At 46.5% G+C, this 24,366-nt stretch overlaps 2 protein-coding genes across 3 annotated transcripts in view; one reads left to right on the forward strand and one right to left on the reverse strand.

Moving 5' to 3' along the window:
* Eya3 (EYA transcriptional coactivator and phosphatase 3) overlaps positions 1–15,931 on the forward strand; it is an 86,729-nt gene extending 70,798 nt beyond the window's left edge. For both annotated transcript variants that reach the window (XM_075946700.1, XM_075946701.1), the window contains 5 exons: positions 1,908–2,065; positions 4,073–4,187; positions 5,992–6,113; positions 10,324–10,424; positions 12,518–15,931. In XM_075946700.1, coding sequence (XP_075802815.1) covers positions 1,908–2,065; positions 4,073–4,187; positions 5,992–6,113; positions 10,324–10,424; positions 12,518–12,598 — 577 coding nt within the window. In that variant the 3' untranslated portion in view covers positions 12,599–15,931. The remainder of the gene's footprint in view (positions 1–1,907; positions 2,066–4,072; positions 4,188–5,991; positions 6,114–10,323; positions 10,425–12,517) is intronic.
* Positions 15,932–16,609: 678 nt separating this feature from the next.
* On the reverse strand, positions 16,610–24,235 carry Xkr8 (XK related 8). Its single transcript, XM_075946703.1, has 3 exons — positions 23,824–24,235; positions 22,140–22,336; positions 16,610–19,839 (listed from the first exon to the last, which is right to left on the reverse strand). Exons 1-3 carry the CDS (start codon positions 24,114–24,116, stop codon positions 19,130–19,132), a joined length of 1,200 nt encoding a protein of 399 aa, XP_075802818.1. The 5' UTR covers positions 24,117–24,235; the 3' UTR covers positions 16,610–19,129.
* Between the last annotated feature and the right edge of the window lie 131 nt (positions 24,236–24,366).

Raw genomic sequence — 24,366 nt, forward strand, 5'->3', positions numbered from 1 at the left:
GTACTAAAGAGGAAACCCCTCTCTCGCAGACAGCAGCTGCTCATGTGTCGTGCCTTAATGGCTGAGATTTTGTCTCTTGGAAGCCTCCTGTCAAGCTGTTTATAGCTTGTTTGCTTATATATTATTGTTTGTTTTCTTTTATGTGTGAATGATCCAATTTCCTATTTTATGTCTTAGCAGCTTTATTTGTTTTTTTAGTAATTTTTTGAGACGATTTTTCTATATAGCCCTGGTTGTCCTGGAACTTGCTCTATAAACCAGGCTGTCCTAGAACTGAGATCCAACTGCCTCTTGCTGGGATTAAAGGCATGTGCTGTTGTAGAATGTTATTTTTGTTTTTTTTTGTTTGTTTGTTTGGTTGGCTTTTGGTTTTTTTTTTTTTTTGGTTTTTCGAGACAGGGTTTCTCTGTGGTTTTGGAGCCTGTCCTGGAACTAGCTCTTGTAGACCAGGCTGGTCTTGAACTCACAGAGATTCGCCTGCCTCTGCCTCCCGAGTGCTGGGATTAAAGGCGTGCGCCACCACTGCCCGGCTTGTAGAATGTTATTTTAACTAGGTAAAGATATGTTACATTTGTGGGCTGGAGAGATGGCTTAGAGGTTAAGAGCATTGCCTGCTCTTCCAAATGTCCTGAGTTCAATTCCCGGCAACCACATGGTAGCTCACAACCATCTGTAAAGAGGTCTGGCGCCCTCTTCTGGCCTTCAGGCATACACACAGACAGACTATTGTGTACATAATAAATAAATATAAAAAAATTTTTAAAAAGATATGTTACATTTGTTTATGCTACAGAATATTACTTCAGCTGTGTAAAGGTGTGTTACCTTTGTTTAATTAAGAAAAGATGTGTTGCATTTTTGTTTCGCCTTGCCTACAGCACCTGATTCGTCTAATAAACTGGATGACCAGTAGCTAGGCGGGTGAAGGATAGGCAGGGCTAGGAGGCAAAGAGAATAAATAAGAGGAGAAATCTAGGCTCAGAAAAAGGATGAGGAAGAACAAGAGAAGGAGGAGGAGAAGTGAGGGAGACGCCTAGGTGGTCTAGCCAGAGACGGGAAACAGAGGGAGTAAGATGTGCAGGAGGGAGGAAGAAAGGAGATGAAGAGAAACAGGTCAAGTTTAAACCCACCAGAAACGTGCCCGAGCTAGGCTGAGATTCAAAACTAATAAGCCTCTGTGTCATGATTTAGGAGCTGGTTGGTGACCAAAAAGAAAAAGCCTGGTATGGTACAACGTGCCACCATGTCTTGGCTTCTTGGCAGCTTTATTTAATGTATTGAGTCCTGTTGACATGCTGGGTTTTTTGAAAAAATCTAGCCTATGCTGCTCAGAACTTGTTATGCAGCCCGTCTGACCTTAATTTATGCTCCTCCAGATTCAGTCTCCCACACGCTGGAATTAGATGTGAGCCACTACGGCCGGTTCTGTTTCTCCTTTTCACAGAGCTGTAATTATATTTACATAGCCGTATATTCTGCTTTTTTCCCACTGTATAGTATTCTGTTACTAATGAAAACAGTGAGCCTCTGTGGGGCGCTGGTGCTTAGGTTACTTTCCTCTCAGTGGTCACCATCATTTTATCCTGAGAAGGTCAGGAGAGACTGGACATGCATGGTGGGGCACACTGGTGTTGTAGCCCTTGGAAGGGAGAGACAGGAGGATCAGGAGTGTGAGTCCAGCCTCAGCTACCTAGCTACTTATAGAACTTGAAACTAGTATAGGCTACATGAAGCTTTTCCTCAAAAAATAAAAACAACACCAACAGAACCAATATCCATGAGAAGAGTTTTAAAGTATTAGCTTTGCTTATTAGACACAAGGAACAGGGCACAGAATCTCAGGTAACATTTAACCTCATGCCCCGTAGGTATGGATTTTAATTTTCATATCACCCCTCTCTCTGCAGCAACTATAGTTTCTCAACGGATGGATTCAGTGGTTCAGGAGGCAGTGGTCACGGTTCGTCTGTGGGCGTTCAGGGAGGTGTAGACTGGATGAGGAAGCTGGCCTTCCGCTATCGAAAAGTGAGAGAGATCTATGACAAACATAAAAGCAACGTGGGTGGTAAGTGTGGACAGCCAGTCTGAATCTGTTTCTTAATGGTTTCCTGCATTCCTTTCTGAGAGTGCCCTTAATCCACCTTGCAACTTAATTAATTCTTAGGAATTTATGTCATGTTAATTCTGTATTTTAAGCAACAACAACAAAAAACACAAGCCAGGCAATGGTGGTGCACACCTTTAATCCCAGCACTCAAGAGGCAGAGGCAGGTAGATCCATACAGATCTACAAGGACAGCCAGGGCTATTACACAGAGAAATCTTCTTTCAAGAAAAAAATATTAAAATTTTTTAAAAAAAGAATGGAGCCAGGCAGTGGTGGCACATGCCTTTAATCCTAGCACTCCAGGGGCACAGAAATTTCACTATAGAAATCTACTCTAAATACCTCATTTGACAATTGACATTTGACAAATTAGCATCCATCATAGGGGCAAGCATAGCATAACACAGTCATATAGAGCAAATTAGTAGGCTGGCCACATTCTCTGACTTGAGGTCAATGCACTTTCCAATTTTGTCGTTCATTTACTAGCGATGTGCTCTTATAAGAAAATAGTTAAAACTATGAGCCCTCACCCTCAAAAAAGACTGCACACAGTGCTGCATGAAGTTTAGGATTTGTGTGGATTCCACAGGAGAACATTCTGCCATGTCACAGTCTGTGGCTGAAAGCAGAGATGGGGCTTTGAAGTTGAGTTGGATCATCCTGTGACAGCCTTCTGATAGCAAAGAGACAAAATCATGGGCTTCTAGCTCTCAGGAACCTAATTTCTTTTTTCAGATCCTCCCCTCCCCCAAGCCTAAGTGTCTGATCCTTTCCTGCCTACTGACTAGACCTCAGTTCCTGGAGAAAATGATACAGCACACCTGAACCTGCTTGGGAGAACATTTAAAAAGTGGTACCAGCCAGACATGTGTCACATACATTTAATGCCAGCACTAGGGAGGCTGAGGCATGTGGATCTCTGAGTTCAAGGCCCGTCTGGTCTACATAGTAAGTTCCAGGCTAGCCGGGGTTACATACTGAGACTGCCTTAAAAAAAAAAAAAAGTAATATCTCCCTATAATGCAGGACTTTTTATAGTTCTGAGTCACACTTGCTCTTTAAATTTTGTAACTCAGGGCTGGAGAGATGGCTCAGTGGTTAAGAGCATTGCCTGCTCTTCCAAAGGTCCTGAGTTCAATTCCCAGCAACCACATGGTGGCTCACAACCATCTGTAGTGGGGTCTGGTGCTCTCTTCTGGCCTGCAGGCATACAGAATATTGTGTATGTAATAAATAAATAAATATTTTAAAAAAAATTTTGTAACCCAGAGTGTCTGACAGTGGGTTCCTATATGAGATCTGTTATGTTTTATGCCCAGTTAATCTAGTGTCCTAGAGCAATGTGTTGTCTGCTGTCAACTGTAGCTGTTTCAGCTGTAAATATCCTGCAGGGGATTGGTTCTTCACCCTGGCATGTTCCTGTGCAGGGAAGCTTGTACAACACCTCACTATGACGCTTATGTCCTGTTATGGTGTGCCCATAGGGAAGAAAACAATTTGGTGAGGAGTCACATTGGAGTAGTACCATTCTCAAAGTTTTCTAAACCATGGGGACTGTATGACCTCAGGGGCTCATGGGAGTTGCTTCTTTGTATAGCAAGTATATTGGCTCCTGGTCTGTTGCACAGCAGCGGATAAGCACGGCTTAGAAAGAAGGCTTTATTTTGTGTCACAGTGGCAGTAGGAGAGGGCAGCTGGCCATCAAGTCCACAGTCAGGAAACAGAGCGAAGAATACTTGTGCTCAGCTGCTTTCTCCTTTGTGTTCAGTTCAGGACCCCGGCCCATTTACATTTAGGGTGTGGGTCTTCCTACCTCAGTAGCCTAATTCTGATGATCCCTCACACATATGACCAGAGATTTGTTTCCATGGCAATTCCAAATCCCGTCATGCTGACTATCAAATTGACTGTCATAGCAAGTTTATGTTGTCAGATAACAAATGTGTCTGCTTTTCTCTGAAGGCCTCCTCAGCCCGCAGAGGAAGGAAGCACTGCAGAGACTGAGAGCAGAGATCGAAGTTCTGACGGACTCCTGGTTAGGGACTGCGCTAAAGTCCTTGCTTCTCATCCAGTCTAGGTAAAGAAATGTTTCCTTTCATCTTCACCTCTCAAGGACACACTGCTTCCTATCACTTGTCCAAGCTAGGCCATCCCCTAAAATGGAATTTAGGATCATGGATTAGAAGGCTCAAATGAGCTGGCAATGGTGATGCACTCCTTTAATCCTAGCATGCAGAAGGCAGAGGCTGATCTTTGAGTTTCGGGCCAGCGAGTTCAGGACAGCTAAGGCTACACAAAAAAACCTTGTCTTGGGCTGGAGAGATGGCTCAGTGCTTAAGAGTATTGCCTGCTCTTCCAAAGGTCCTGAGTTCAATTCCCAGCAACCACATGGTGGCTCACAGCCATCTATAATAAGGTCTGGTGCCCTCTTCTTGCCTGCAGGCATACACGCAGACAGAATATTGTATACATAATAAGTAAATAAATTAAAAAAAAATACAAAAACCTTGTCTTGGGGAAAACAAAAGAAGACAGCAGAATTTCAATGAAAAGGTCTCTGTACAGGCATAGTGATGCACGCCTGTGACTCCAGGTCTTGTGAGGTGTAGGCTGGAGGATCAGGACTTAGTTCAAGGCCATCCTTAGCTATATAGTTTGAGGGCAGTCTGGGCTTCTTGAGACTGTCTCGAGAACAAAAAGGAGGAGAAATAATGCAATAAGAAGATTAAGGGAATGAGTGGTGGTTGCAGCAGTGCACACCTTTAATCCCAGCACTTGGGAGGCAGAGGCAGGAGGATCTCTGTGAGTTAGAGGCCAGCCTGGTCTGCAGAGCGAGTTCCAGGACAGCTACAAAGAAACCCTGTCTTGGAAAAAAAAAGGATTTATTAAGGGGTAAACATGTGCTTGCTACCAAGTCTAATGGTGTTAGTTCTACATACACAATAAATGTAACTTTAAAAAAAAAAATGAAGGTAAGCACTGAAGAGATTAAGACCTCTTCCTGAGTTCAATTCCCAGCAACTGCATGGTGGCTCACAACCATCTACAATGAGATCTGGCTCCCTCTTCTGGCATGCAGATATACATGCAGACATGCAGGTGATTAAGGAGATTTTACTTTGAAGCCTAGGATGGAAAATAAATGCAGCCATAGCATGTACCAGTATCCTTTTGCTCCTCTCTTCCTCATGTCTATAATTTGGGGGACCAAAAAAAAAAAAAAACCACACTGAGGATAGAAATCCATGGGAGGTAAAGACCTAGGGAATCTTTGTGTCTTGCTGAGTGACAAGCAGAGAGAATGTGAATAGTGTCTTATGAGTTCATTTCCACTGAAAAGACCACAAGTGAAAGCTGTCCTCCGTGCACTTGTCTCTAGAGTGTGGTATCCAGAACAAGACGACTTGGTGCTGATAGCTAACAAATGCAGTGAAAGCAGTGGCCAGAGCTGGGGAATGAGGGTGGAGAGGCTCAGTGCAGGAGCATTTACTGCTCTAGCAGAGGACCCAGGTTTAATTCCTAGCATCACGCCATCTCACTGGCCCCTCTGCTCTTTAGTCTAGAAAATAAAATCTGAATAAGGGTGATAATTGAGTTGGGCGTGGTAACACAGCACACAGAAGGCAGAGGCAGGCCGATCTCTGAGTTCGAGGCCAGCCTTATCTACAGAGTGAGTTCCAGGACAGCCAGTGCTATACAGAGAAACCCTCTCTCGGGGGGGGAAAAAAGAAGAGTAATATAACATTGACAATGCATTGACCAGCAATGTTCAGCTCTTTGAGGTTCCTTTTCAGTCAGGCCCTGAAGAGCTGACCCATTTGAATTCTTGTTCTTAGGTTGCTTCAGTTTCACCATTTTCTTTTCCTCCTTCTTCCTCCTAGGAAGAACTGTGTGAATGTTCTGATCACTACCACACAGCTGGTTCCAGCCCTGGCCAAAGTTCTTCTGTATGGACTAGGAGAAATATTCCCTATTGAAAACATCTACAGTGCTACCAAAATCGGTATGTCATTCTCCCGTTGGCCTCTCGGAAACTTCCCCTGGGGCCGCTGTTCCTGCCAGTTCTGCTACACAGTACAAATGTTGTTTGCCATCCAGCAGTCTTCCATAAGAGGCTTGAAGCTTAGCAGGTACCATGTTCGCTCAGGAAAATAGAACCGAACTAGTAAGCTCCTTTCTTCCACAACATTTCTTTCTTCGTTTGTTTATTTATTTTTTTTATTCTGGCTGAAAATCTGTTATTGAGACCCGCTACCTGACTAGGTTAGAATCTGCTGCCAAGTCTGATGGCCTGGGCTCAGTCCTTAGGACCAGGTGGTAGAAGGAGAGAACTCCATAGTTGTTCGGTGGTCTCCACCTTCATACCATGGAACATAGGTGTACACTCACATACAACTGATGAATAAAAATGTTTTAGCTGGAACTATGGCTCAGCATTTAAGAGCACTTGTTCTTGCAGAGGACCTGAATTCATTATCCAGCACCCACATGACAGCTCACAACCACCCAGAACTCCTCTTCTGGCCTCTGAGGGCAGCAAGTACACACATGATACATATACATGCATACAGGCAAAACATGCATAAAATGAAAAAATCTAATTTTTTTAAGTTTTTAAATAAGAATTGAGAAAACTTAGTTTGGCAGTGGAGTTCTGTAGTCATTTGGGTTTTATTCACCAACCCTTTCTCCTGTAAGTTATGTATTCCATTGACAAGAGCTTTGGGCATTGAGGAAACAGACAATGGCTCCCTTCACCTTTGCCTCTGTTTCTGCTTTCCCATGCAGCAGACCTTCCCTGGAAGCCTCCACACCCAAGAGCTGCATTTTCTGTGGTGATCATTGCACTAAGGCCTACTGCCCACAGGCTAATCCAACTAAGGGAAGGGCTTTATTCTCTCTGACATTAGGGAGCTTATTTGGTGATTTTCCTTAATCATAATTCTCCAAAGCTAATGTTGGAAGCTGTAGTGTGATCTGGTGCCATGGTAAACACAGCGAGGAGCCCAAGGCTTTTCTTGACAGAACTGTGAAATGGGAACAAGAATAGGAAGGTTTTTTTCCAATTTCTCTGGAAAAAGTGATTTCAAAATTAGGGTTTTCCTTTTTGTATATTTTTTAAGATAGGGTTCCCATGTAGCCCAGGCTGGCCTCAAACAGACTGTGTAATCAAGGATGATGCGGAAGGTTCTGATTATCCTCAGCCTCCCCAGAGCTGGGACTAGAATATGTGCCACCATGCCCAGCTAAAATTATGATTTTCTATGTAGTCACTCAGTAACCTTGGATATTGAATTCTCACGATCATTTCTGAAAATGCCAGAAGTGAGCTTAGGGACCTTGTTTTGTTGTTTTGGAATTAGGTTCTCTAGCTCAGGTTGCTTCCAATTCACAGCGATCCTTCTGCCTCACCTATTGAAGTTTTTGGTTACAAGCTGTGCTCCACACTGACTGATATTCTCCAACGACTTGGTTGACCACATCCTCCAGAACAGAAGATCTCCCATCTGTTATAGCTGAAGAGCTCCCATCCATGCTCTGTGATCCGTTAGAGTAGGTTCTTGCTGTGCATCCTCCTCCACCTCACCTGCTGATAAGCCCTCCTATTCCCAGCTTGTGATAGAGGCATGCCAGAGGCTATTTCCTCCTTGATCAGAGCATGTCAAGACATTGGGAATTTCTTCATCCTTCTTCCTAAACATGACATGGTCCTTTTGCTTGATCTTAGGAAAATGTCTGAAATCTGAACCAATGTTTTTTTTTTTTTTTTCATAAGCAGATCACTCTTAGATACTGGCTTGTTAGAAAGGCTATCATGGAATTAAACAGTTAACTTTTTAACACTTTGAGCATAATAATTCTGACTGGGCATATAGAAAAATGAAATATGATATTTGTAACTGGAAATTATATATGCCAGATTTAGAAAGACATACCCGGGAGGCAGAAGCAGGTGGTTCTCCGTGAGTTCAAGGCCAGCCCAGTCTACAAAGTGAAAAAAGAAAAAAAAAAAGGTGCATCATCTACTTTCTCCCCTAAATGGAATTTAGGTTTAAGGCAGGGTAGGGGAGAAGAGTGTTCAGAAAGGGGCCATGAAAGGAAGGAAAAGATCCTAAGAGAGGCAGAGACAGGGGTTCAATGGGATGCTGAGAACAGAAGAGAGACTGTTTGGGAGACAAAAGGAAGCAGCAAGTGGGGATTTGATGGCTCAGCAATTAATATTGTTTCACTGAATTCAGTTCCCAGCTTCTGTGTCAAGTGGTTCACAACTGCCTGTCACTCCAGCTCAGCTCCTCTGATTTCTGCAATCACCTGTACACATGTGAATAAATATTAATTTATTTATAACATATATGAAAATGACATAATGAAACCCATCACTTTGTATGGTAACTTAAAAAAGAATTCAGGCCTGGGGTTGTAGTTAATTGACAGAATGATTGCCTAGCATTCACCCCTAGGTTTGGTCGCCAGCATCATAAAACAAGAAAAGAGAAAAATAAAAGTTTTGGGCTAGGAGAGCTCATTTGGTAAAGTACTTGCCACATAAGCCTGAAAACCCAAATTTGTCCCGCCCACATGTAATGGATATGATGACAGACACTTGTGATCCAAGCAATGGGGAGGCAGAGACAGGAGGATCCTTGGGGCTGACTGGTCAGCCAGAGGAATCTAAGCAGTGAGCCTCAGGTCCTAGTGAGAGACCCTGTCTCATAGAACAAGGTGTTTATAGCTCCTAAGGAATGACAATTGAGGTCTACCTCAGATTTCCATGTGCATGTCTGTCAGACACATAAAGATACATACCCAAAATAGAAAGGATTAGTTTAATTATTTGAATATTAGTTGGATTATCTAATAGTTAATCCGAATTGGGCTCAGTATAGTGGCTCTCGGAGTCTTATGGTAAGTTAATGTCAGTCAAAAGCATTCGTTCAGCAACAACTGCATCTGCAGAGGAGAGTCAGGCAGGACTGCCACAGTGAAGTAAGCACCAAATACCACATATACCCAAAAAGCCTTGTCTCTTAAGGAAGAAACTGGGAGCCACAGCAGACCAGTGTCTGCACCAGGACATCACTGGGCTGCCGCTTGGCTAGGAGTGTCATATTTACAGGTGTCATGACTACTTTCCTGCAGGTGGCATTCCAGGGTCTTTCGGAAGAGTCTTAGGTCACTGGATCTGACGAGAATTAAAAATGAGGTTAATGGAGCAGAATAAAGAAGCCTACCAGTGGATAGCTCTCAGCTCTTGGTCACAAACCCTGGTGAGATGGCTCAGAGGTTAAGAGCATTGTCTGCTCTTCCAAAGGTCCTGAGTTCAATTCCTAGCAACCATGTGGTGGCTCACAACCATCTGTAATGGAGTCTGGTGCCCTCTTCTGGCCTGCAGGCATACACACAGACAGAATATTGCATACATAATAAATAAATAAATTTTTTTTTAAAAAAAGACATGAATGTGGGAAAGGGACTTTGAAAGGGGGCCTCACAGAGGTGGGAAGGAGATGACAGGCAGGGCTGAGAGTAATCAGAACACATTATTATACACATGTGAAATTCTCTAAGAACAAATTTAATCAATAAAAAAATATGGAAGCTGGGCAGTAGTGGCACACACTTTCAATGCCAGGACTTGGGAGGAAGAAGCAGGCAGGTCTCTGAGTTCAGGGCCAGCCTGATCTACAGAGTGAGTTTCAGGACAGCTAAAGTTGTTACACAGAGAAACCCTGTCTCAGGGGAGAGAAAAAATCATGGAGTTCTAAAAAGAGCAGTTGCCGTAGACCATGGCCACAGCCTGAATTTGGAGTCGAGACCAAGCTAAGTCTAGCTGCCGGCATGTGATCTGGTGAGACGCTAAACCTATGATGGTCTGTAAAGCTGGGAATGGCAGTTCAGTGAGAGGTGGGTGCTTTGTAAGCTCGAAAGTATGGGAAATACACAAGAGAGGTGGAGGTGGTTACAGCTTGTTCATCCTAGGCTCCTTGTCCTGTTTCTAGATAGTTGCTGTGAAGGTTAGAGTGAGTTGTTTTGGTAATGGCACGCTTTCACTTTGTTTGGGCAGAGGGGCTCCTGAAGCTCTGGCTCTGCTCCTAACCCGAATAGTCTGCACAGGCTGCTAGCATGGCAGGTGAGTGGAGCAGCAGTCCTTACCTTCGGTATTGAGAAAGCTAGGGAAGACTGTTCTAATAGGAAATGTGTTTTTCCTACAGGTAAGGAGAGCTGCTTTGAGAGAATTGTGTCTAGGTTTGGGAAGAAAGTCACATATGTAGTGATTGGAGATGGACGAGATGAAGAAATCGCAGCCAAACAGGTAACTGTAGAAAGAAAATAAAAACTGAGCCATGTGGTTGTTATGAAGCAGTCAGGAAAGCTGTACAGAGGCGCACATCTGGAATCCCCACATCTGGAGGAAGTGAGAGGTGTGAAGCACGTGTGTTGCGGTGGGACTCTAGGTAAAGGCTGAGGATGTATCTAACTTGGCAGGCTGCTGCCCAGCCGCACGGAGCCCAGATTCAGTCCTCAGCGCTCTATAGCCAGGATGGAGCTTGCCTGCAGTCCCAGCACGTGTGAGGTGTAAGCAGGAGGTTGAAAGGGCACCCTTGGCTACATAGTTCACGGGATGCATGAGACTGTCAAAAAAGGGGTAGGGTAGAAAAATGGTAAAACTGAAAAATCTTTACAACTATTGTGTATTAGTAGTATATATTGTCCTTCATCGTTTTTCTTTAAGAAAAAGGTCATTTTTTGCAAGGTAGAGTTTTTCCTATAATTTGTTAAGTCCTCCTCTGTCCTTTCCTCCCTGCCACTCAACCGTCTCTAAGGGTTATGAAAGTTCTCTCCTTGGCCTTTCTTTTCTTTTTTAGATTTAGAACCATGGCTTACCAACTAGGACTGCCTTGATTTTCTTCACCCAGTTCATAGAAATCACAGCAACTTTAGTGAACTATGTGATTGACAGTCAGTTGGCATCGTTATTTCATGTTATCATGATAGAGCAAGTCATAGAGCTTGATAGAGCTTTTCCATGTTAACCATCGAAGCTTTGATTCTCCAGTACTGCTCAGTCTCCCTTTGGGAAAAACTTCTCAGTCTGAGTGGCTTCTCAGTCTGGAGAAGTAGTAGGGAAGAGAAGTGCTTGAGCAGTCACAGAGGTCACCCTAAGCTAAGGTCTGCAATCTACTAAGAAATACATTCTCCAGGAGTCCAGGGTGTAAAAGTCCTACTAGCCAGTCCTCAGCACTGAGAAAAAAAAACAGAATATATTGATTAAAAATGTCTAAGTGTGCCAAGTGGTGTTGTTCGCCTTTAATCCCAGCATTCAGGAGGCAGAGGCAGGCAGATCTCTGTGAGTTCAAGGCCAGCCTGGTCTACAGAACATGTTCCAGGATAGCCAGAGTTAAACAGAGAAACTCTGTCCTGAAAAACCAAAAAAGTCTGAGTCCTTTATGCAGCTTATCTTGCTTTCTGTCAGGAATCTTTCTGCCAGCCTTTCTGGAAGAAAACTAGTCCTTGTATGAACATACCCAAAGGAAGAAGGAACTGATTCCCAAGCCAGCTACCCATGGGGCCATCCCAGCTGTCAGTGTCCTTCTTTCCATTGGACAAAACGCCACCATCTAGTTCTGCTGTTCTCTTCCTCTGCTGTCTGCTAACAACCTGATAGTTGAGCAGCCAAAAAGGATGGTCAGAGGAAGTGAACCACTTCCACTTCAGCAAACATGGTTTTCTGCACTGGAATAATCCTTCCAGAAAAGGATATGGTCTTCTTAGTACAATTCTGGTGCCATAACATCCTGCATCTTGGACATGGGTAGAATTTGAGTCTGTTAGAGCAAAAGCTTACAGGAAACTGACCACCAGCTTCTTTCCCAGCTTTTTAGTAGTAACAGGATCTGCTGTGTTGCTCAGACTGGCCTCAACCTTTTTTTTTTCCTTTCGTTTTATTTGCATTGGTGTGAGGGTGTCATCCCCTGGAACTGGAGTTATAAACAATTGTGAGCTGCCATGTTGGTGCTGGAAATTGAACCTGGGTCCTCTGGAAGAGCAGCCAGTGCTCTTAACTGCTGAGCCATCCCTCCAGTCCATGGCATCAATCTTGTAATCCTCCTGCCTCGGCCTCCCAAGTGCTAGGATCACAGGCATTCGATACTACATTCAGAAATACTAATTTCTTTTCACCATTTTATTTGATCCTGAAAACCTTAAAAGCTAGGACAGGTATTTCTTGTAAAAGCATAGGTAGCATTGAAATCTTTTACAAACTCCTCATATTTCTGTGTCCTGTACAAAGTTCTGACAAAAGGATACATGGTTTCCAAGAGCCTCAAGGAGACATCTGTGGAGGAGAGGGTGTAAGTTGGGTTCCAGAAGTTGGGCTAATTAGCCTTCCTTCTTCTCTTCCAGCACAACATGCCCTTCTGGAGGATCACAAACCATGGAGACCTGGTGTCCCTGCACCAGGCTTTAGAGCTTGACTTCCTCTGAGAACTGGAACGTAGAGCCTTCCTTCCTTGTGAGCTTCTTTTACCTCCAACAGGAGTCAGGCCAGAGCCCTCTGAGACCCTTCTCTCCTGTCTGTCAGTCTGTCTGTCTGTCTGTCTGTCTGTCTGTGTCTCCGCGCCCCTTCCCCTTCTCTTGTGCTCTTTCTCTCTCTCCATGGAATGCTGGCGAGAACACAATCAGAACCAACTGCAGTTTTTGCTAAGAGCAAGCCGCGGCCCCGTCCATAGTCCAGCAGGAGGTGGCTGGCTGGAACAGCAGACTTGATGCCGCTACTATGCTTTAGTTCTGTTTCATTCAAGAAAGAAGAACGAGAAAAGGCAATTCTTGGGGCACAGTTGCACCTTTGGTGCATGGACAGACTGGGAGCTCCTCCTCATCATGCTGACGGAAAATGTGTCCCATGAGAACATCTCCTATAATCTTAGATGTAGAAGTCCTCTCCCAGTGAATGGGTATGTTACTTTTGTAGCTGAGGGTCTGGTCTCTGAAGCACTCCTCCCCCCCATGAAGAAAGCGGTGTGTAAAGTTTCCGTGACAGTGGTAATGGAAATGTCTGAAATACCTCTCTGTGTCAGCAGCACCCTTTAGTGGCCCAGGACTCTGCTTTCCAGGAGGCTCCTCACTGTCTTAGGGCCCTGGTCACTTACTAACTTTAGACTTTGGCGTCTCCCATCTTGTAAGCCTCTGTCTCCTTACCAGTCCTTCATCTGTAACCAAAAGTCACAACCCTGGAAACTCCTTCCCATAAACAATAAATCTACACCTTTAGCTCATAATTTAGACTGCGTCCCAGGAGGCTCACCCTCCAAATTGGAGAGAAGGGGCTCGGGGTCCTTAGGAATTTCATCCTTGGCTCCTGAGGTAGGAGTCTTCCTAGTGCTCCTTCTGCAGAGCAGCTCCTGTTCCCAGCTCAGTCATCAGATGTTGGGTTCACACTCCCTGCTCTCTCTCAAATCCACTTCTCTCCATGCAGCTCTGGCCAGCCCCCGCCAAAAAGTCTTGAGAGCAGGCTACACCTGCTTCCTTTGCCCTGCACTTACGTGCAGTTGTCCAAACTTATATTTGCCCAGATCTGTGTCTGGGAATAGAGAGCAGATTGTTAGAACCAAAACCCAATTTCCCATGAAACACTCCGTTTCTCAGATGCCATGATGAAGGGGGAAATCAGGCCAGAAATACTTTCTTGACTTAAATGCCTGAAAATGGAACCCTGAACTAGTTGCAAGGGCCCTGTCAGACTGCCCCAGATGCTTTGGAGGAGAACCTGGGCATAGTCCCAGCCTTCAAGTCCAGCTGGGTTTTGTTTTTTGGCTTTGTTGTTATTGTTGTTGTTTTGTTTTGTTTGAAGGCACTGTCCCTTGAGGACCAATATGAGGTCCTTAATTGGGGTAAACTTCCCTAGAGGTGAGGAAATGTGCTACTCTGGTCCTCAGGAGGTCCTTGACCAACCACTGCTACAGTCACTGTCCCCAGAAACGCTGCAGCACAGAGGCTACCAGACAGCAGCAGAAAGGCTGGCACACCAATCTGCAGAACTGTTAGCCAGTACTTCTGAGAGCAGCAGTTGAGGAAGGGGCTCAGACAGGAAGTGAGGTTGGTGTTCCATTTTAGTCACTCATTTGGCTTTGTTTTGAGATGGGGGTGGGAGCAAAGAGGTGGCATCTAAGCCTGACTTTCCTAGGCTACATTGAGCACCACCATCCCAACACTGCCCGGCCTTTTTTCATGGTTCATCATAGAAAACTCGAGGATAAGTTTTACTTTGAAGCCTCAACCCCGTCCCTCGTTGCCAGTGTAGTTTCTTGTCCTGGACAAAGGCCACCTGTTGACTTCAGGCTTTTAAGACTGTCAAGTGGTGACGCACAGCCTTCTGCACACAGGTCATACCATGAACACTTAAAGGGAAACTCTCCATTCTTAGAATGTAACATGGAATCCCTTTTCATCTTGCCCTGCCTGCCCAATTTAGCTCTCTTTACAAAAAGAATTTGGACTTGGCCAAGAGAAGCAAGGAGATACTGAGCTGAGGAGCCTCTGCTCTGGCAGCGACCACTCTGTCAGGGCAGACAGGAAGCAGGGGTGTATTGGTGTATTGCTGCCCTTGGCATTGACTTTCCCTCCCTCCCACAAAGGCTTGGGTAGGAAAATGAGCTGGCAGCATTAGGAACTGTTGGTACTAGAAAGACGGCTTGCTAGTTAATAACACTAGCTGCTGGTACAGAGGTCAAGGTGTGAGCGCCCACAGGGCTGCTCACAACATCTGTAACTGTAGTTCCAGAGGACTAATGCCCTCTTCTGGCACCAAGCACTTATATACATGCAAGAAAACACTCAGAAAATAAAGTTTCTTTTAAAAATCAAAAGCTGTTGGAACTTGGAGCTGCAAGAAACTGGGTTGTTTCATTAAAAAGAGGCCGTCTTTACTGGACAGAGCGCCCTGAGCAATCGCTGGTGCATCCTTCCCTGCTGGATTCAGTGTTCTGAAGGGTTAGTGTAGACATCTCATGGTGTGGGCTGATTCTAGGAGTGTCCTGGGATATGAGGTGACTTTCGAATGTAAAACTGACTGTGCCTTAGCATCACCCTGTCCAGTGCCCCTGGGACAGCTGGTGATGTCCGGGAGAGTGGATCCCTGCTCCAGAATTTAGGTGCCTATTTTGGGCTTTTAATTTGGGGGTGTTCTGTCTTCTGTACAAGTTGGGTGTCAGATCTAGCATCCCAAGAGACTTGGCACAGCTTGTTTGCGATTCACACAAATTCAGCCTTTGCAGCTCCAACTAGAGTCTGATTGACATTGCAGTTGCAAGCATGTGGCACTTCCAGACACTACTTTGAGTAGGAGTCACAGTTGACAAGAGCACCAGGCAAAGCATGGGCGGGGGGCCTATCTCCCAGGTGGCAAGCTTGGGCCCTCCTTCATTCCTCTCCAGGGTGTAGCAGAGGCATCTTCAAGAAGCTAGAACTATCCAGACAGACTTATTGTAGATGCCAAGTTGGAATTCTGAGGTCAAATATCTTATCCACAAGAGGCAAAAGTCTGCTTGTGTCTCAGCCCTGTCCACAGGCCACCTGTCCTCCCTCTACCCTGAGTCCTCCTAGCACACTGAGCGGAGCCATCCCATTAAGGACCGTTTCTACTTGGATCACCACTCTCCCTCTGGACTTGAGATGCCTCTTTAGCAAGAAAAGGCATCGGTTGGGTTGGATATATTTATGTGACTGCGGGCATTTGTGGCTATAGAGTCCTTGATCATAATGTTATATGTAATGGGAACTATCTTATAAACTTGAAAAAAATAAAATTTTTATTTTCTATTCAGTTTTCTCATTTGTCTTTTTAAATACGGTTAGTCCAGTTGCTGAGCCATGCAGGGTCCTAACCAGGGCTTCATTAAGAAAGATGTCAGCCTTTCAATAACTGGGTCATCAATTTCATACACACAAAAAGTGATCGTTTGGTATACGTTGGAAAACAAGGAATTGTTTTTATTTCAATTGTTTCTAGAATGCACTGCTTTTTAAGATGTGGAAATGAAGTAGATTTTATGACCTGTCAAGTATGCTGAGCTTTACTAAAGAGAAGTCCGTCTGTGCCTAGCATAAGCTGCAAACCAGTAAAACAAACTCATACGAACCCTTTAACTGGCCTGATCATATGTCATAGCAGCCAGTTTTTCTCCAGTCCTTCACACTGGTCAGAGTGACCGTTACTGTATAACAGTGACGTGAATAGGATTCGTTTATCATTTTGAGGATCAGAAGCGTCAGACCAGAGGTGAATTTCCTCAGGAGCATGACGACATCTCATACCCTGGCTAGTGGTCTGTTAGCTGTTGTCTGTGCCTTGCTCGGTGAAAAACACAGGTCCAAGTGTTGACTGCCCCCCAAATCCCAAGAGCAAACATCTCCATCTCCTCCTAACAAAACACTTCTCGCACAAACCCTCCGTGACATGTAAACTTTTTTCATTTTTCTTTGTTCTTTTTGGTTTTTCAAGACAGGGTTTCTTTGTGTAGCCCTGGCTGTCCTGGGACATGTAAATCTTAAGATGTTTTTTTTTTAAACACGTTTCTTGTTTAAAAGTTCTTGGTCGGGGGCTGGAGAGATGGCTTAGCAGTTACGTGCACTATCAGCTCTTCCAGAGGACCCAGGTTCAGTTTCTGGCACCCACATAGCAGCTCCTAATTGCCTGTAACTCCAGCTTCAGAGGATTTGAAACCCTCACACAGACATACATGCACATGAAATAAAAGCAAATTATTTTTTTAAAAAAGTTATTGGTCGGGTATGGTGTTCTATCTTGAGTCCCAGCACTGGAACCAGAACCTTCTCTTCCACCTCTGGCACCTTTGTCCTAGTCCCCGTCTCACCAGACCACAGACTTCCCAGAAGCTTTGGGCTAGCCTAATCTACACGTGGAACCTTGTCTCAAATGACCAAGAACTCCCTCTAGACCAGTCTGGCCACAGACTCACAGAGATCCTCCTGCCTCTGCCTCCCGAATGCTAGGCTTAAAGATATGCGCCACCACCTGGCTTAAGGATACTTTCTAATTACATGTAATGCCGCTGATGTAATTTTAAATTCTTTCAGAATAAAGAGCTTTGTGTGTGGTAGTGTACACCTGTAATCCTAGCAGTTGGGAAGCTGAAGCAGAAGGATGTGTTCAAGGTCATCTCGGTAGGATAGACTGACTAAAAACAAGGCCAGTGTAATAACTTGCACTTCCTTTTTTCAATTTTTAAAATTTTTTTGAGTGTATGCCTGAATATGCATGTGCAAAGGCCAAAGGAGGATGTTGGATCTCCTGGAACCAGAGTTCCAGGCCGTTGTGTACTACCCAGAGTGAGTTTCGATCACACTAGATCTTGGGTCCCAGCCCTGGAACCAGAACAGAACGCTCCATCTCCCCAGAACCGTCATCCACACCCTAAGATGTGTCACTTCACCTTGCACCCAGCCCCTCAAACTCACCTCCTAGTCTAAAGATGCTACTCTTCAGGCCCAGTAGCAGAGCTCCCAGGAGAACGCACTGTCTGCCAAAATGTGAGTTCTGCTGCCTGCCAGATGAGCTCACCAGGCTCACCAGCTACTGCATCTTAGGAAGCAAAATGCAGTCACATTGTGGGGTATTTGTACACTGAAGATACACTGCTTGACTGGTTTAATAAAGAGCTGAATGGCCAATAGCTAGATAGGAGGTCTAGGCGGGACTTCCAGGCAGAGAGAGAGGAAACAGGAGATGCATCTAGGTACCTGACGTGCCGACAAGGCATGGAGAGAGTCAGGCATATAGAATGAAAGGTAAAAGGCCACAAGGTTAAGTTATAAGAGCTAATGGGACAAACCCAAGCTAAAGCCAAGCTTTCATAATAAGTCTGTCATTATTTGGAAGCTAACTGGTGGGACAGAGAAAGGCTAGTTACAATTTGCCATCCAGCATGGGGCTCGAACCCACAGCCCCAGGATTAAGAGTCCCATGCTCTACCAACTGAAATGGGAAATGTTGCAGGAGAATTGTTGGTATAACCCTTCCACTGTGCCAATAAGGCCACCTCAAATCAAAGGATGGAGTCAGTGATTGGCTACTGGGATTTGCCATAGAGTTCTTCAAGGACTGAAGAGATCTGCTAGAGAGGACAGGAAGAGAGGATTTCCAGGGAGGCAATTTGGGGAAAACGTGGAGAGAGGGTCAGCCAGTTGACTCTCCACTGTCCTTGGGTTTATCAGGTCTTTATCTCAATTTCTGCTTCTCGAGTTTTTATTATACTGGAACAATTTAGATATTCATTACAAAGTTATAACTAAGTCAGCCCATATCTCTATTCCAGGAGTTTGTACCAGTTTTAAAGGGTTCCAGACCCCTGCCACCTGTCCGTAATAGAAAGGCTGACAGACTGTATTTAATGGTACATACTGGTTTGGGAAATATTACACGGTTTTAATAATACTGTTAAACACATGCGCACATCTTCTCTTCCTTTCACAGACTGAGGTAGGAGGTAAAATACTCAGCGGGTTGTGCATGGCCTAGACCACAGGTCCATGAGGCACTTGCTTTAAAGGTGGCCCAAGAGCCAGAGTAGAGACTGCTGCATCACAACACTGGAGGGGCTGGCAGGGTCGTCACTGGCCTCTGGTCTTTGAAATCACATTTGTTCAAGTGGGTAGGGAAAGAAGGTAGGGAGGCAGCCAGTTCAAAAGTCAGAATGATGCTCCCGGAAAATAAAGTGCTCTCAACATTTGTTGATTGACGTGAGTGGATGGGGTGGGGGTAGGGAAGACTTCTTGAGAACATCCCCAGAACCCCAGGACCTCCTAGAGCAGGCCAGGGAACCCAGGAGACAGGATACCTCCACCAGTCACCTGAGAGGTAAGAATGGCAACGTGAGGCTTTAGTGACAGCAGCTCATGGTTGGTAAGGAAGAGAAAACAGCTTGTATATGATTGGCCTTTGGCCCTTCCAAGGCCCAGCTCTCCACATCTTCCTCACTGGCTGAGTCAGACCCTACCTCAAAGGGCTCCTTCCACGTCTCCAGCCTCTGCCAGAGAAATCTCCTCTTTGATCTTGGTGAAAAAGTTCTGTGCTAACTGAGTGGCCCGTCTGTTATAAAGCAGCTTAGGCTGCTTCCTAGGAAGGAGACTTAGGGCCCCATCCACGTGGTCAGGCTTCCAGTTGCAGCTAGGGTGCAGCCAGAGGTAGTAGATCAGACGCAAAGCCAGTCCCAGAAGGAAGCAGGCTCCTCCTATAATCAACCACATTGGCAAGAAGGTCCCGCTGGGCAGCAGGGTGCTGTGCGTCACCCAGGTGCTGACCAGCAGAATACTGTCACTGAGGATGAATAACAAGTGGATGACGGACCGGCCTCGGGTGCGGCCCCCAGCCACATTGAACCAGGAGAAATAAAGGATGATTGCCACCGTCACCCGGTACAGCCACTCAAACTTGGGGTTTGGCATAAATTGTGTGCCTTGAAGCCAGACCCAGAACAACAGCACCAGCCACAAACTGAAGAAATGCAGGGCCAGATATTGGGGGAAGAGAGCTGAGAAGAGGGCGACAGCGAAGATTCGGGGACACAGCAGCAGCAGGTTCCACAGGAAGTAGAAGGCAGAGGAGCTCCAGCCCAGGCGAGACTTAGAGGGAAGGCAAGTACGCAGGGATCGGTGGTAGTCCACGAGTGCCCACGAGATGCCCAGGAAGGATGATCCGATGCCAAACCCTACCAAGAACAAGAAGAAACAAGTCAGCCTTGAGTGCAGCCTGCCTGGCAACCCCAAGGCTCACAGGAACTCTGGCAGAAACCCTGAAGTTGGTCCTAGAAGCCCCAAGTTATTCAGGAGACAGTTGGCGTTCCAACCGAAGAGTGAGGACTGCTTTCAAATGCTACCCTGGTAGCATAAAGGATGGGAGATGTGTGACGTAGACTCCACTTGGTATTTGGCACTCCTGTGCCTTCACCCTAAGCCTCATCTAGGTTCCAGCCCCCCACACACACACCCCTTTCTCCGTGTCAGAAGTAGACAGATCTCAATAGGCCTTCTGCAGCTGTCCTCAGGACTGGGAGCAATGGCCTACCTCCCCACCATTCCTTACTCTCCTCCAGGTACAGCTTGGCCTGTTATCCTGACTTTCCAAGATCTAGTTTAGGATAGGGGTCCTATCCCACCTCTGACATGCCTACCCTGGACTGGAAGCAGCAGGGCCTCCAAGGAGGGAGTGGCACAGGCATGCCCTGTGCGTCCTCACTCAACAGAAGTTTACTGAGAGCCTCCTGTGTGTCCAGAACTCACCTGTTACCTGGTATCAAATCTGTAGCTAGTCCCATCTCTTGCCTACCCAGGCTACTCACCCTGCAAATCCCAGCTTGAATAACTTCTGGGGTTGCCCTTCTAGACCCCATTTTGCAGCCAGAGGTCCCTGTAATATTCCACCCACCCCATTAACATAGCAATGGCCTGTTTTGTTTTCGAGACAAAGAGTTTCTCTGGGTAGTACTAGTAATCCTAGAACTCACTCTGTAGACCAGGCTGGCCTGGGATTCAGAGATCCGCCTGCGTCTGCCTCCTGAGTGCTGGCATTAAAGGCGTGTGCCACCACCGCCCAGCCTGTTTTCTATCTTTGAGCTCCTGGAAGGTAGAAAGCTGATTTGGTTCACTTGGGTTCCCCTGGTGGCCCAGTACATGGCACATAATAAATGTTTGCTCAATCAAAAGTTGAGAAAAGCCTCTCTCCTCATGCTCAACCTACAGTGTAGACCATCTCCGCCTGGCTCTGACCTCAAGGAAATGCCAAGTACCTACCAAGTGCTGAAAAGGAGCACCTGTCGGCAGGCACCACTCTTAAGCGAGGGGTTCTCCCAGGTGCCATGGGAGTGATGACGAGGCGGCTTCCTCGGGGAGCTGCTGCGGAGAACCTTGAGGTATGCATGGATGGGGAACAGAAGGGGGAGCCCTGGGCTCTCAATCCGGTGTGAGATAGAGCATTGCTTGGTCTTGAAGCAGTCTCTCCCAAGGCTCCTCACTTTCCAGATGTCTCTGAGGGTTTATGGGGCCCTGTGAGTCTCTGCCACCTGACTCTTGCGGTCACTCAGTACACCTAGTGTAACTATTTGTTTTACAGGCTGGGTGGAGGCTCTGTGTATCTTGTTCACTGCTGTGTCCCCACCTCATTGACAGACAAAAAACCAACTTAAGTGTCTGAAGGTTCTCTGTGGGGAGCAGGTGAGGTCCTGAGTGGACCATGTCACATACCCCCATGCCTCAGGCCCATGGGAACAGCAAAGAGCCCAGTCTCAGAACACACATTAAAAAGCAGCTGGCCTTTAGCTAGAATCAGTGTGCACCGAAACTTCAGGTGCGCTGTGCCGCTGCTTCAGAGCCCGAGGCCCACCCGAGCTCAGCGTTTTTAGGTGCCTGTTTCTTTATTCCGGTTGCCAGTTAGGTCACTCCCTAACCCATGCAGGTTGAAGTAGTGCTCAATAAAATGTCCATTACCTAACAAACCTATCATTATGTGTCAGGTAACCTATATATTTTATTTATTATCATCAAAGTAATAAAAAGTACATCACTGGGCAGGCAAAAGCAGGGGAATTCTGTGAGTTTGAGGCTAGCCTGGTCTATATAGTGAGAGCCTGTCTCAAAAATAAAAGATGGAGAGCAATTGCAAAATACACCTGACACTGACCTCTGCTTTCTGCATATACACACATGCACCTGCAAACACACACAAACATTATGCACACATTTGATGTGCGAGGCCCTGGGCTCCATATGCATCCCCCACATTTAATCTGCTCATTACTCCACAAGGTAGTTTCATTTGTTATGCCCGATGCTCAGATGAGGATAAACTGATATGAGTATGAGTCACTTTTCTAACTCCATGCAGCTTGAATGACTTTAGATCGGAATCTACTAGCTAAGGCTCCGTCTCCCTGCTTTCCTTCTGTCCACTAAGAGCGAGGACACTGCTAACACTGAGGGGCACCAAAGGGGTTCTCACTGGCCCAGCACTCACACTGGTAGTATTCAGCTTGGCCACTCTTGAGCACAATAGCCAGCACCAATGTGAGCTGTGGTGTCGCCTCCAAGAAACTCTCAAAGAGCCGCAGCATGCTGATATCCAGGGTCAGGAAGTCTGTATAGGCTATGTCACTCTCGGTTGGCAGCTCCTGCTGCAACAAGGACAGCCCCTGCTGCAGCCCGTGCAGGCACCTAGGCAGAACACACACATAGATGCCCAGCGGGTCAGGTCAGTGTTCTGGAAGTCCCTCCATTTCCGACCACTGAGTGCATGGAGGTGGGCTTCAATCCTAGCTTGTCACTTAACTGCTATGGAACCTCAGGCGAGCCACCTAACCTGTTTCCTCATCCTTTAAGTTGGGGACATACAACTGCCATGCTTGCTGGTCAGGCGTGGTCCCGAGTTTAACCCAGTTCACCAAGGCCCTGTCTTAGAGATGGGAAATGGGATTGAAAAGCAAGCAAGGGGCCTGAGAAGGCATTGCACGAGGTGGTGCACCTCTAACTCCAGCTCCAGGGGATCGGATGCCCTCTCTGGCCTGTCCTTCACACCCATCCGCGCTGTACTTGTACTCCCTCGGGCAAATCGCGAACATTCAAAGCCCCCACCCACTGCTGGAAGCCGAATGCAGCTTTGCAAAGATCTGAGGGGAATTAATTCCACCACAGATTCTGCATCCAGTCACCCAACCCAACCCACACCACACCATGAAGCCCTGCCTTCCATGGCGTGACCCTGACTCCTTGACTTTACTTTCTCCCGTCTCACCCAAGGGCTTATTCATGATTTCAAAAAAAAGTCACGGACTGGAGAGATGGCTCAGTGGTTAAGAGCATTGCCTGCTCTTCCAAAGGTCCTGAGTTCAATTCCCACCAACCACATGGTGGCCCACAACCATCTGGAATGAGGTCTGCCCTCTTCTGGCCTGCAGGCATACACACAGACAGAATATTGTATACATAATAAATGAATAAATAAATAAATATTTTTTTTAAAAAAAGTCACCAGGCCAGCACTGTGCCAGGAACTGTCCTCACTTGTCACTTCTGGCTGAGCCTGGGGAAAAAACCACACAGTCCACACATATTTTCTGTGTCCAGCCCTGGCTTGCTCCAGGGACACAATGAGTAAGGCAGGACCCATCTCTGCCTTCTTCATTCCCTGATGGGGAGGCAAATGTTCACAGAAAAGGACAAAATTAAGAAAGAAGGGAAAGGGGGCACTGTCCTGGAAGTTGGAACTGCTGCCCAGGAAAGGCACGAATTGTGCCAGGACAATTTATGGACATGTGCCTTTATTCTGCTCAGAACACCAGTAGCAACTATTGCCAACCCAGCTAGACACCGAGTAAACTGAGACCAGTGAGGTCAGTGATCACTCAAGGGCCTAGTCACAATAAAAATATAAAAAAGTCACACAAGGTGGTCCGCGTCTTTAAAGGCAGGTAGATCTGAGTTTGAAGCCAGCCTGGTCTACAACGCGAGTTCCAGGACAACCAGAGCTACGCAGAGCAACCCTGCCTCGAAAATAAATAAACAAACTAAATTAAAATTAAACTAATAAAAATTAAGAAACACTCTTCCCTTCGGCCCCACATTATTGCAGAGACTTTCTCACTAGACTTGGCTCTGACGGCTGTCAACCCACGTTCCTCTCCTCGACGGGCCAGGGCACTCACCTGTACAGAAAGCCGAGCTGCAGCACATGCAGCAGAGTCAGGAAACGACGCGAGGGCAGCGACTTGTGCAACTCGGTGGGGTCGGTGGTCAGCCAGACCCAGCTGAAGAGCTGCAGCAGCACAGAGGCGAGGCACAGCAGCACCACTACCAGCGCGGCCCACAGGTAACGGCCACCGAGCACGTACTGGACGACGGCCCACAGGTCGGCGGCCACGTCCAGCAGGAAAGACAGGGTGCCCACCACGCCCACGACCACGTCCAAGAACAGAGGGGAGCGCAGCGAGACAGACATGGCCCTCAAGCTAGCCTGCAACCGCTGGCCTGCCTTCCAGCCCCCTGTCGTCCGGCAGGAAGGGGGCGGGGCAGTCGGGAGGCGGTGCCGAGGGGCGGGACTTCCCCCTCTCGCCCTGCCCGGGGAGGAGCGAGACGCCCAGACCCCGCCCCCAGCCCATCCTGTCCTGAGCCCGGCTTCTGCTGACTTAGATTTTGCGTTTGCCGTTCAAGGAGGCGGGAATGGCCGCAAGATTAGAGCCTAGAGCCCC

Source organism: Microtus pennsylvanicus, chromosome 13, assembly GCF_037038515.1.
Source record: "Microtus pennsylvanicus isolate mMicPen1 chromosome 13, mMicPen1.hap1, whole genome shotgun sequence".
In the NCBI taxonomy this organism is placed as follows: Eukaryota; Metazoa; Chordata; class Mammalia; order Rodentia; family Cricetidae; genus Microtus; species Microtus pennsylvanicus.